This window comes from Rhinolophus ferrumequinum, chromosome 8 (genome assembly GCF_004115265.2).
Source record: "Rhinolophus ferrumequinum isolate MPI-CBG mRhiFer1 chromosome 8, mRhiFer1_v1.p, whole genome shotgun sequence".
NCBI lineage: Eukaryota > Metazoa > Chordata > Mammalia > Chiroptera > Rhinolophidae > Rhinolophus > Rhinolophus ferrumequinum.
The window spans coordinates 28,973,545-28,987,492 of record NC_046291.1 but is presented as its reverse complement, the minus strand read 5'-3'; the positions used below and the strand labels follow the sequence as shown (position 1 = coordinate 28,987,492).

Here is a 13,948-nt window from a genome sequence, read left to right as displayed (position 1 = left end):
ATAGATATTTGTGACTTGGAATGAAATTTCCAATGATAGTACATATATGGGTTGTTTAAATAACTTGGATGGAAGAGCAGGCGAAGTGCTTTGGAATCTGTTAACTCAAAAAGTAGTTTTCATAATGCTGAAAATGCATGAGAAGATTCTGAATAAAAGTTTCATGAAATGTGATAATGGAAAAAATTTACTAAATTAATGTATTTAATCTGTTATTTTAAATGTCAATTAGAACGAAGTTAAGTTTAATTTATAACTATACTTTTGATTCTTTAATCTACATTCTAAAACATTTACATATTCAAATTAGCAAAAAAAATTGTTTGAATTTCTCCACAGGGCAAAGGGGGAAATGCTTATATGTTGGATCCTCTTCCACTCAACAATATATGGTTTGTAACTGTTTGGGCCTTATTTCTGGGTTTGTTATTATACTTAGTACAATCTGGTTAAAATGAGAAGTGACAGTTCTGAAAGGAAAAAAAGGTAAGATGTAATAAAAGGAAAACAGGCGACATGAAGGATGTTCACAGCAAGAGCCTCCACTTTCAGGAATCTAGGCCCAGTCCTATCGGTGTTGTTTTGGAGATGGATTTTCAACAAATTCTGTCTAAAAGCTGCTGGCGTTTGTCCCTTTCTTTTTCAAGCTGCCCCTTCTGGGATTCACAGGTAGAGGATCTTAATACAAGGCTTAGTCTCCCAAACGACAGAATTTGGAGTTCTCACCCCAAGCTGTTCTGTATTCCTGTCATTGATTTTGCCTGCCATGTTAAAAATGAGGGGAAAACATAAGGCTTCAAAACAAATGTTAATGTTAACTGGAAAAATGACATAAAAATAAGTATTCATAAGCCAGGGAAGAAACAATTCTTTCCAAATATAATCATACAGTGGTATCCAGGACTTCTATAATATGATATATAACTTCTGCTTGCTTACTTATTGAGGTCTTCGGTGAGATAATTGTTTTCTACTTGTTTTTCTTTGTGGTCTTCAGTAAGCTTGCTTGAAGTGTCTTGTTGTTGCTAAGGATAAGCAATTCATAAGTAAATAAGCTGAAAGATTGTTTCTCTCTTTTTGCAAACAAAATGAGAGTAAAAATTCTAAAGAACAATATAAAATAGGAATAGTTCTGAAATAGAGTGAGAGGATTAGGAAATGTATGCTAATATTAATATAATTTGAACTGAGCCCTGAGTCCTTGTTTTTCCTGGCTGCCCTGTGACAGCCACGCACTGTTACGTGGGCTAACCACAGGGTTTACAACTTTGTGATATGCCGAAGAAAACTTATGCCGTGATGTTAGCCGGTACTGCAATGCTCTAAATATACCTACAGATTTTCAGCTTCAATTCTGAGCAGAAATTGGATCTTAAATTTGCCTAAATACATAGTATACCATTCAGTGAAGCATTGATATAGAAAAAATAAAAAAACAAAACACACACGCAACAAAAAACAAAAACACAAATTCCAGCATATCTATTAGACTGCAATATACTATGTCAGAATATGACTTCAAAATCTATACCACGCCCCAGGAATATACAGTTGCAAGATATAAATCCATCACAGATACCACATCTAGATTGAACAAACAACATTTTCAAGCTGTACTGAAAATAATACAGAATGAGAAATTCAAACGTACTGAAACCTAGCCTACCAGAACTGAAGAACTGATTACCACAGTGCGACTCTGCTGGAGAAGCCATATGCAAAGAAAGTTGACAGGAAGATACACAAATGTTAAAACCACTATCATAGCAGGAGAGCGCCTCTTACACGTAGGTTTTATAGAAAGCACAGATCTAATGCAGTAGTAGTTTCAGCTGCAACCACATACGTATAATAACCAAAACTAGCATAATTTTTATGTTATGAATCACATCTATGACATGAATATAAAAGTAAAGCAAAGAAAATTTTCTTTAACTTGCAAAATTGTCAGGTAGGTAATCTGGTCATTTTTGGAAATAAATGACCACTTTCCATCACTGTTCCAACTTAAATCTTTCTGTAACCTTTTCTTATCTCTTTTGCATTTTAGTTTTCTTTTCACTTTCTCCCTCTTTTACTACTCCCCAACTAATATCCTGAGCCCACCAGCAGTATTCCCACGGATATTTTAGTGATGCTGGTAGCATTTGGAATCACAGAAGTGCAGAAAAATGACTGGCTCTGGGAGTGCAGATTCTTGGCTGAAGAAGTATAGAAAAATGTTTCCCAATGTTTTGTAAGTTTGCAATTAGACTTAATAAAAAACAGTTTCAATGTTATTATCCAAATGAAGTGTAATATAGCTAGCAAAAGACATGGAAAGAAATGTACCTTGGGAGCTACAAGATCGTATGGATGAAAGGCAATACTGGCCGCACGGATTTGGGACATCATTCGAGCTGTTTTCTCCCAGAATCCAAGCAGTGTTCTCTGCAAAAAAAGGGCAAAGTTGACTTTACAGTTCTGCTTCCTCTCTATGATTTTTTTCAGTGCTATTTTTCCTCACTACGATAGTAGATGAATAGTTGCCAAATCATAAGCAGCAGGCACTAAATTCAATTTTCAAGTTTGGGGAACCAAAAAGCACAGTAAACAGTAATTCTGTGTAAGAACTGGCATCTATCTGTATCTGCATGTATGTGTTATCTACATATAACACTGGAATGTACACTGGAGCCAGCTGGAGAGTAATTGTAGCGAAGAGAATGAACTGGCGGATAAGAACACCTTCTGAGGAATCCAAAAGAGAAGCCTTGAAAGAACAAAAATACCATATCTGTATTAGGGGTATATGTGTAAATCTTTATCTTCGTAGGCATATATAAACTTTTATTAATTGGAGAAAAACAGTATGTACCACTAAATTGGGTCTTTCATTTAGGGTTCAAGAAAGACTTGCCCAAAAAATGTGTTCTCAAGCTAACTCAAGTAATGGAATATTTACCTTGTTGCTTTAATGTTCCTGTTCAAAATGAGGCAGATGAGTGGGGAGAATAAAGGAGAACTGAACTACCGTGTTTCCCTGAAAATAAGACCTAACCGGAAAATAAGCCCTAACATGATTTTTCAGGATGACATCCCCTGAACATAAGCCCTAATGCGTCTTTTGGAGCAAAAATTAATATAAGACCTGGTCTTATTTTTGGGAAACATGGTAACAGCTATTGTATTTCAGGCGTTAGGCTGCACAGATTCTCATACACTTTTATTTTCAAATGCATCCTTTCTTGATTCTTGAATTCCACAGTACTGAACTGAATTAGGTAGATTTCCTAGATGCAGCAGTGATTGTCCATTTCCTTTAGTTTATTACCCTTTTCTAATGTAAAGGCAGTTTATTCTCCTATTTTGCCATTTACAAATACATGTTAAAATCAGTAACTGTTACTTATTAATATCTAACTTATTCATTGTATGTATTTATGTGTGATCTGGGGTAATATAAGCACAAGTGAGGCTTTTGAGGTTAAAGTGGTGTGGGATGGTAACTTGGCAGAATATGAAGAACACACAACCCAGAATAGAAAATTTAGGTTTTTAGGCCCAACACTGCCATTTACGTTAATTATGATAGGTTTCACTTTCCTCATCCATTAAATGACAAAAATGTTTTAAATATTTTGGACCACAGCATCTTTGCTTCAAATGAAATTATATGCAGAAATGGAGTAGCTCTGGGTGAATAGGGCTAATGGGCTCCTCAACATTCCTCTCCTTAATCCCAGATGGTCCCTAACTCTCTCTGTCCTAGGACACTAAGGAGAATAAAGCCACTGGAGTAGACAATCCCCAAGGTCTTTTTCAGTCTAGAATTCTGTGATTCTCTGACTCATCACCTCAGTAAGTCAATTTTAGCAAATCAAAGGTTTCTGATCAATTATACATTTTTTCACACCTTTTAGACAACTTTTCAAAAGGAATCTCACCACTCATCTTTATTGCAAGGACATGCTGACCATGGAAGTGGTTACCTGGTAGGTAGTGAGTGAATGAGATAACATATTGCAGCGACTAGCTCCGAGTAAATCCACTTTCTGACAAACATCCATCTTTAACTTGTCAAAAGAAGATTTGCTATTTCTGACTTGGATCTGTACCTGCAACCACAAAAATGTTAATTATTATTACTGATAATAGAGATTATAAGTATACATACAGGTTCATGATACATATTTTCAAACACATGAAACTGTAATAAACACGACTAATTCCCTTTCTCTGTATTATTATTTCATGATTAATGGTAACAACTTTGGCTATTTTTAGTAATTATAGGAGATTCTTTCCAGTAGCTATCTTTATTCTGAGAAAGTATGCAATTACAGATGGAAAGTATATACCGTGTTTACCCAAAAATAAGACCCGGTCTTATATTAATTTTTGCTCCAAAAGACGCATTAAAGCTGATTGTCCGGCTAGGTCTTATTTTTGAGGAAACATGGTAGTTAAGGAAAAAAACAGCTATTGATAGATAATATTTAGATAAGAGTAGAAGAATAAATGGAAAGGGAAACTAGTTAAGGTGTTTTGAAGCATTAATAATAGTTCTGAATCATGGAGGTATATTTATAAATTTAAATACAGGCCTATTCTGTTATACATAAGGTGAGTTACATGTCACTAAATAGTGTGAATACTCAACTTTTAAATATATTCATTCATTTAACAAATATTTATAAGGTATCTGTTATGTGCCAGGCACTGTGCTAGGCATTGGGATATTGTGAACAAAACAGTGTTCTTCTCCACCATCCCTGAGTGGGAAGAAATAGGAAAAAAAAAAAAAGTAAATAAATATATAAGATAATCTTAAACTGTAAAGATAACATAAGTGAACAGAAATGGGTGACTACTTTCGATAAGATGATCAGAGAAGCCCTTAGTGAGCTTATGCATGATGTCTGAACTGGGATGGAAAGGTGGTGAGTGGGCCATGCTAAGACCCTGAAGAGAACATTCCAGGCCCAGGGGAAAACAAGGACCAAAGTCCTGGGCATGGGATATGGGTACAGAGTTTATCATGTTGACAGAACAGGAAGGAATAGGGTAGTACATATTCCTTACTGGAGCACAGAAAGGGCTAGAGTATAGAAAGTAAGTGCAAGAGGTGGCCACAGAGGAACCACGGAAGAGGTTTGAATCGAATTCTTTTTTTTATTGTTGTCACATTTTTTATTTTAGACTTTCTGATAATGATATGCCGTTGTGGTTTTATTATTATTATTTTTTCACAATTGACATTCAATTTTATTTTGTATTAGTTTCAGATGTACAGAATAGTGGTTAGACATTTATATAATTTATGCAGTGATCCCCCCAATAAGTCTAGTACCCATCTGGCACTATACATAGTTGTTACATGATAATTGACTATATTCTCCATTTTGTACTTTACATCCCTGTGACTATTTTGTAACTACCACTTTGTACTTCTTAAATCTTTCAGCTTTTTGTTTAATTGAGATGAAATTCACATAACATATACTTAACCATTTTAAAATATACAATAAAGTAACAATGCATTCACAATGTTGTGCAACCACTCACTCGAATTGTACTCTAATTGTCAAGGACTATAAAGGGGATAGAATAACAGGTTGCTGTGGCCTGAGGCCATGTGTCCACCTACTTCTCAGATCTGTTGGGAGTAATCAATGAGGCAACCACTTATAACAGCTGGCATAGAATAAAGGCTCCATCAACATTAAATATAATTTTTATTATAGTCACTCTAAATATTTATGAAATGAAGGAATAAATGAATTTTATTATTCATGTGTGATAAACTATGGGATACGATTTATAATTAAGAAGTTTATTTAGCAAAACCATATTCATACATAAATAGTTCCTTTAAAAGTTTGTGGTAAAACTATGTATTATGGCAGAATGAAAAAAATTTTTTTTAATTAAAGTTTATTGGGGTGACAACTGTTAGTAAAATTACATAGATTACAGAATGAAAAATTTGATAACCTTTATTTTATTTATAATTAATAATCATTTACATGAATTTTTACTTATGTATTTTTTCCTAATAAACTATTTCCCTCCTGCAAACAAGTCCTAAAAGTCTAGGTAAGCAACATTTAAAGGACAGTTAGATCTATTATGAGGGGGATAAAAAAAAATTAATGGAAAATGTTGATGAGGTGGGGATGCCACTCAAAGAGTAAAAGAAAAAGTATGATAACGTTCTGTACTTTAACCAAGGATCTCCAAGCAACCAAGAATTTATAACATTTTTTTCAAAAATAATGTAATCTTTATGTTCTTCTGTGGAAGTTTAACAAGTTTATGTATCAAGAAAAGAAAAATGATGCACTTTCATACTTTTCTGAACTTTTCCATCTGTTTTAAGGTGTCTGGGTCTAGTTCTTGGGATACATCTTTCATCCACAGCAGAGCTCCTCTGTATTCTGTGCGTGCTTGCTCCATCCGATTAATTGTCATTAATGTATCAGATACTGCCCTTTGACTGAATGTTGCTACTTCTTGCTTAAGACGAGACAGGGTCGTGTACAGGGCCAATCTAATAGCAGAGAGGTAAAATCAGAGAGATGTACATCCCAAAAACAAAACAAAGATTGAAAAAAAACATAGAGCATATTTGCTATCAAGATTAATCTATAAACAGGAAGTTCTGAAGACTCCTAAGGAGCTTTAGAAGGCAAGTAAGGATCATACAGCTAACTTTGAATTGTTAATAAAGATGTGTCAATATCTTTCCCTTTTCTTAATTTAAGAAATATACCATGTTTGCAACATTTTAGATGTTAATCCATGTATAAATAACTGGCCAAGTAAATCTGCCATTTAGAAAAGAGTTCCATGGGTAAGAGATCCTGTATTCATTAAGTATTATCTTACAAATAGAAATACAAATTTAGGAAAAATCTTGGTATAGAAAAGCAGATAAAATATTAGAAGAACTAATGAGGATCAAGTTCTTAGCAGCTGAGGATAAGGACAAAAAAGAAAAAGGATTTAAGAAACAAGTCTATTCAGTTCTGCTGGTCTGCGTTTGACTTAATGACATTGGAGGGTCTTGTATTGAATGCCTCTTTGTCAATTCCTTAAAGAGGGACTTTTGCACCGATGTGGGGTTTCAGAACAAAGCCACTTAAGTTATATATCGTCATTATAGGTCTGATAAGGCTGTTTTTATTTTCTTCTGAAAATGCAAAGATTTTGGTTGTATTTAGCAATTGTAGGAGATTCTTTGCAGCAGGTATCTTTAAGCTAAAAAAACTGTAAAATGATAAATGCAAAGTACATAATTAAGAAGAAAAAGTTTCCTCTGCTTAAAAAGTTCCAGTGTACTCATGGATAGTATAGTATCCAAAAAAGTGAAAAAATATATACCTATACATATTTAAATTTTAGTTATTCTATGCCTCTGTTAATTAAACCTCTTAAGAAATTTAATCAGGCCTAAAGCCTATTTCTAGGAATAAAGCAACTGAGAATGTCAATTTTTAAATAATTATTTAAAATACAAAATAAGAGTTAGGCATCAAAATAATTATGTACTGCAATATATTTCCCTTTTAACCCTCTACTGGAATGATCTTTTCAAATATGCAAATTCAGGTACATACATCAAAACTGTCATATTGACTACAGATTTAAGGATGATACAAAACCATGTAAACCTTTGCTTGGCCGAGGAACAGAGTGCCTTGCCAGTGGCATCCATCATTTTGCCAGCTTGCGATGTATCTCGTTCTGCTTGAAACTTTAAAAAGAGCCCTAGTTCATTTTCTTCCTCTGATACAACTAGGAAAAAATTATAGTATAGTTAATTGTTTCATTTTATCATTTGTTTAAAACACACACACACACACACACACACACACACACACACACCACAAACACAACTAAAATTCTCACAGAAATAATTCTCTATACATAAGAATTACTTGGGAGAAGATGACTTATTTTAAAAATGCAACTCCTGGTCTCCATTTCCAAAGATTCTTATTTTATAGGTCCAAGGAATGCTTTTTTAAACAAGCATTACAGATGGTTTTGATGCAGTGAAATCATTGAACTTGCTTTGGGAAAGATTGATCTTTAGTGAAAAAAAAAAATTCCATAAAGACAAAGTAAAACAAAACCAGAAATTATGCATTTTCAAATGTGCAGAAATTCATTTTAGGATTGGCCTCTTACAAAACATTTGTTTCCTATTTAAATTTAACTTATTCTTCACACACATCCTGACTTCAGTTTCTTATGCTCACTATCACAGACCCACAGATGCCTATAATTTTGTTGCTGAAATCCTAAAAGTTGCCATACAGTGTCCTGCAACTCACAGTGTGGTCCATGGACCAATGCCAGTCCAGACCATGTTACCTGTGGCAAGTACCAAAACTAAGAAACTGATTAGAAACTTAACACCAATTTGACTAAGCATTTTCTATCTGTTGAATAGAATAATCATAAAGTATGCTTATATTTTTCATCTTTCACTTCATTTTTCTAAAAAATTCATTTTTATTGTATTTTACAAAAATGTCAGTTTTCAACAGATTGAAAATAAAACACAAAACAAAAAATGTGGTCCTTTATCACAAAGTTTTAGAAGAACTCCTGAAGTGTAAAACTACCTTCTAATCACAATAAGAATAATAAGGGGGGAGGACCATAAAGTGATCAAACTGTAAGCTTAAAGTAAAAAAAATGACAAATACCATGCCTAATTTCACCCTAGTTTACTGATGGAAAAACTGAAGTTAAAAACTGAACGGGGTCAAATATATGGTGATGGAAGGAGAACTGACTCTGGGTGGTGAGCACACAATGTGATATATAGATGACGTATCACAGAAATGTACACTTGAAACCTATGTAATTTTACTAACCATTGTCACCCCAATAAATTTTAATTAAAAAAAACACAACTGAAAGGGAAGTCCCTTGTACTTCTGAGGCAGCAATAGAACTCAGGCCTTCTCACCTGCTAGCTCCCCACTCCCACTGCTACTCCCTGTCATACCTACGGGTGCCCCTAGGAGAGCACGATGGTGTTATGAGAGAGGGTGTCTACGCATTCTGTAGTATCACCTTTAATAAAACCATATGCTCTGTTATGAGCATTTAACCTGCTCCGGAGTGGACTGGATTTGGGGAATCTTTTAAATTTAATACTCTGATTACTTGAGAGATGTATAGTTATACATTTCCTTTGAATCGGAATTTCATTAAATATACCTCAGTGAACATCACTTGAAAAATATTAATTTGTATATGATAATTCACAAAGCTCTCTAAGAACTAGGACTGCAGGCTTCTTCTAACAAAGTTCTACCCTGAAGAATTGAACCTTATCCTTATGAATGCAAAAACGGTAGGAGATGAAACTGAATCGGTGCTGATTTCTGTGTTGGAACCTGCCCCAAACTACAGAGACCCTACCCCTACATGTTCTATCCCCAGTCAAGTGATTCCCATAAAGATTTACAGCACTGGACTAATCTACTATAGTTGTCTGATGTTAGTTTCAACAGAAGATGTATTAATAGAATAGTCTTCAAGAAATCACATAATTATACACAATCTTGAAGAGAAAGTACCCAATGAAATATATATAAACATTTCAGGATAAGGAGTGAATATATATATATCTCCCATTGGAGTCTAAAAGGTCTCATGATTTCAGGACAAAATGCAGGACACACAAACTTGCCAATGTTTCTTCATATTTCCATTTCTATCACAGGACTCCCTTGGTCCAATGACTGTGATGGCTTTCACTGCTTGGTAAAATATTTAAGGTCCTTAGCAATCTGACCCACCTTCCTTTGCTCTTTTATCCCCCTATTCGTCTTCATTACAAACTCTTCTCCCCATGCAGACTGTTCTCACTCTAAGCTTATCCTGTTGACTCCAAATCTCATCTTTTCTCCACATATTCAACTTCTATAAACACTTTAGGTTTTACCTCATTTCCCAGCAAAGGAGTTGCCTTTACTAATTACGCTAATCCAGTTATTTCTCACTGTGAGAGAATTCAGAGTTATGTCTGTATCACTTCTGAACTCAATTACATACTATTTGGTATCTCTCATTGTGTTACAAAAAGTTGTTTCTCCAACATTTCCTTAGGCAAAGCACATAGTCTTATACATGCTATACATGTCTTATACACTCAAAAAATTATCATGCTATACTGGGTTTCTTGTTTTAATGGAACATTATGAGCGTATATGAGCGTTGATAATAATGTTTTGAGGTCACATAGCTACACAATAAAGTCATTCATTGAGCAAATATTTACTGAGTACAAACTACATGCTAGACATTGTTTCTAGGCTTTGAGGCTACAAAAATAAAACAAATTCCTGTTCTTAAGGAGAGCGTATTCAAGGGATGATAAGATAAACATAGATAAACTATACAGAATGTTGAATATTGTTAAGTAGACAGAGAGTTATGAGAAAGAGGGGTACTTCATTTTAGATATGGGGGTCAGGGAAAACCTCACTGAAAAGATGATATTTGACCAAATACATAAAGGAAGTTAGGGAGCCTACTATGGAGATATGAGTTCTGTGAAGGAGATCAGTATGGCCGAAGAGGAGAGAGTTTTAGAAAATTAGATCAGAGAAGTAACCAGGATCACAGAGGCAACCATATCCAGTAGGCATCTGTAATTAAAGCAAGAGAAGAGATCCAAAGGTTTAATTCCAATCTGAAGATATCAAGAAGAGAAGAATGCAGGAAAGGCAGGATACTGAGAAGGAATGGCCAGTAGGAGGAAATTCAGGGAAGTGTGGTGCCTGGAAGCCAAGTGAAGGAGAAGGGAGTAATCAACTGTGTTAAATGTGACAAGTCAAGTAAGCCAAGGACTGAGAATCGGTCACTGGGTTCAGCTCTTCACGATTATGACGAGAGCAATTTGGTGGAGTGGTGGGGATGAAACCTTGACTGGAGTGAGTACAAGAGAAGGTGGAAGGAAAGGAATGGAGATTGTATATACAGATAATTATGGCAAAATTTTCTGTGAAATGAGGAGGAATGGGATGGTAACTGCAATGGCAAGTCGGGTTCAGGAGCTAGAGTTTTTAAGTAATGGAAGCAAAGCCACTTAAGAAGCTGGGAAGGGAAACTGAACTTAGCAAAATGAATCTGTATCAGAGGATCTGATGAGCTGAGGACAATAGGGGCTTTGAGAACAGGTTACTGTAAATACTCATATTTTGTCATAAGAAACTATTCACAAAACAGTTCAATAAACTTTTTACATTAAATATTTTGTTTTAAAAATGCAAATGAATATTTACATTAAATGGAAATTATTGGATATATATCTATGGTTTCATACCATTGAGTCTTAGCTGATATTTCTCAACTATCTTCAGGAGTTCAGAGCATGTCTCTTGAATGGAGTGAAAAACCTTTGAAATAATAAATTTTATTAGGACAATTTAAAGAACCATAAACAAATATAAAATATCTGTTAGAAGCACTTCAAAAGCTGAACATTTCCTTGTAAGTATTATGCCTATTTTCCTGGACTGTGGTGTACTTCAGTTTTGGTTTTATTTCTGATTTTCCCCCATGATGACTGACAAAAAATGGTGATAAATACATGGGAATTAATAAAAATTTGTAACTGTGGAGTTTGCCCTTCCCTCAGCTCCAAACTATGTAAATAGCAAAAAGGTAAGTCCAATATAAACTGCATCAAAGTTTGTCAACCACAGATGAAAAGAGTATAGATAACCTTAGAAAATGTTAACCCTGAGTCTGGCTTTTCTCCAATATTGGTCTAAGCAAAACAGGTCAGTGAATTTACCATAAAAATTAAATAATGTATTACAATAAAAAATAAATTACTTGTGGATTATTTTAGTTTAGAATTTTCCGTGAATATTAATCCCTTTATTACTACCATGTTTCCCCGAAAATAAGACCTAGCCCGACAATCAGCACTAATGCGTCTTTTGGAGCAAAAATTATAGTAAAATATATATAGTAAAATAAGTAAAATAAGTAATAGTAAAATAAGTAAAATATAGACCCGGTAAATAGTAAAATAAGACCCGATCTTATATAATATATAATATAATATAATATAATATAATATAATATAATATAATATAATATAATATAATACTGGGTATAATGTAATATAATATAATATAATATAAATACCGGGTCTTATATTAATTTTTGCTTCAAAAGACGCATTAGAGCTGATTGTCCAGCTAGGTCTTATTTTCGGGGAAACACGGTACTATTGGTAATAGCTAACAGAAAAATAAAATATCCAGTAGACTCCCATTTCAAAGTAAGCTCATGAAAATTTGAGATTAGGACACATTATACACATGAGGTAACACTTCACACTTATCTATATATTTAGGTTTTCCCAGAGAAAAGAATTGGCATAGGTTTTAGGGTGGCAGCCTTCTAACAAAGTCCTACCCTGAAGAATTGTTATAAGACTTTAGTTCAAAAAGACCTTGGCACTGTGTTATAATATTAAGCACTAACCCTTTGATTATCAAATAAATTTCCAATATCTCCATTAAGCCTGATTATTCTATCTCTGAAGCAGTTTTGCTATTATTTTGTTTGATGTTTGATCAGATCTAAGGAGGATTGAAAATAAACACTAAAATCTAAATAGAAGAGCAACCATCAATTTTCCATATTAGTTTAGGTATGTTTGAATTAAATTTGGTATATGGATTTGGCAATTTAGAAAGCTATTTTAAATCCATATGGAAGACTAGAAAAGAATACAAAAACCATAGTGCTATGATGAAGTGATTATGGTTGATTTTTTCCCCATGGGTCCTTGATTGCTTTGTATTTTTACAATGAAGATACTTTTTTCAGTTTTATAATTTGACACATAAAATTTTAATATATTTAAAGTATACAACATAATGATTTGACATAAGTATACATAAAATAAAAATATTTCTCATTATTAAAAAAATAGTACGGGGCTGGCCCGGTGGCTCAGGTGGTTGGAGCTCCATGCTCCTAACTCCGAAGGCTGCCGGTTCAATTCCCACATGGGCCAGTGGGCTCTCAACCACAAGGTGCTGGTTCAACTCCTTGAGTCCCGCAAGGTATGGTGGGCTCTGCCCCCTGCAACTAAGATTGAACACAGCACCTTGAGCTGAGCCACCGCTGAGCTCCTGGCTCAGTTGGTTGGAGCATGTGCTCTCAACCTAAAGATTGACGGTTCGACTCCCACAAGGGATGGTGGGCTGCGCCCCCTGCAACTAGCAACAGGCAACTGGACCTGGGGCTGAGCTGTGCCCTCCACAACTAAGACTGAAAGGACAACAACTTGAAGCTGAACAGCACCCTCCACAACTAAGATTGAAAGGACAACAACTTGACTTGGAAAAAAGTCCTGGAAGTACACACTGTTCCCCAATAAAATCCTGTTTAAAAAAAAAATAGTACAAATGTGGGAGAAAGTTTTTGGTTGATTCCAAATATTTGTCTAATGGAAAAAAATAACACTGAATATAAAATATGTCATCCATGGATTATCTAACGATGTAAAACAATACAAAAATATCTACTTCTGTGGGAATATATATGGAAACAGAGAAGAGTTCCCTTCGTGTTAAGACACATATTACTAAAGTCCCTTTATTTTTCCAACATTTATCATTGAATTCTAGGAGGAATACTTTTCAAACCTAAATAGTAAAAGCTTGTTAATTTGGTATCTATTTCCATATTTGTTATGACAATGACATACGTTTACTTACTAAGAACAAAAATACTCAGATTAAGACCTATTTAATTAAACCTTTATTTTTTAAGAATCCCAACAAATGATTATATTCCAAGCATAACAGAGTCCCTGCTTGGAAATATTTGGAAAAGTTATCTTAAATTAGTATATGTACATGGAAATGGTAAATGTGCATTTAAAAATCCAGACCTTTCATTAAATACTTGAGAC

General features: G+C 34.2%; 1 protein-coding gene across 4 annotated transcripts in view; it reads right to left on the bottom strand.

Moving 5' to 3' along the window:
* Positions 1–13,948, bottom strand: part of ICA1L (islet cell autoantigen 1 like) — a 59,905-nt gene that overhangs the window by 26,402 nt on the left and 19,555 nt on the right. For 3 of the 4 annotated variants that reach the window (XM_033113071.1, XM_033113070.1, XM_033113072.1), the window contains exons 4-9: positions 11,333–11,405; positions 7,656–7,779; positions 6,334–6,532; positions 3,972–4,097; positions 2,332–2,430; positions 940–1,025 (exon numbers count right to left, since the gene is read on the bottom strand). In XM_033113071.1, the coding sequence (XP_032968962.1) occupies positions 940–1,025; positions 2,332–2,430; positions 3,972–4,097; positions 6,334–6,532; positions 7,656–7,779; positions 11,333–11,405 (707 nt within the window). Of the gene's footprint in view, positions 1–939; positions 1,026–2,331; positions 2,431–3,971; positions 4,098–6,327; positions 6,533–7,655; positions 7,780–11,332; positions 11,406–13,948 lie in introns of those variants that run through there. The other variant, XM_033113073.1, reaches the window with a different exon arrangement.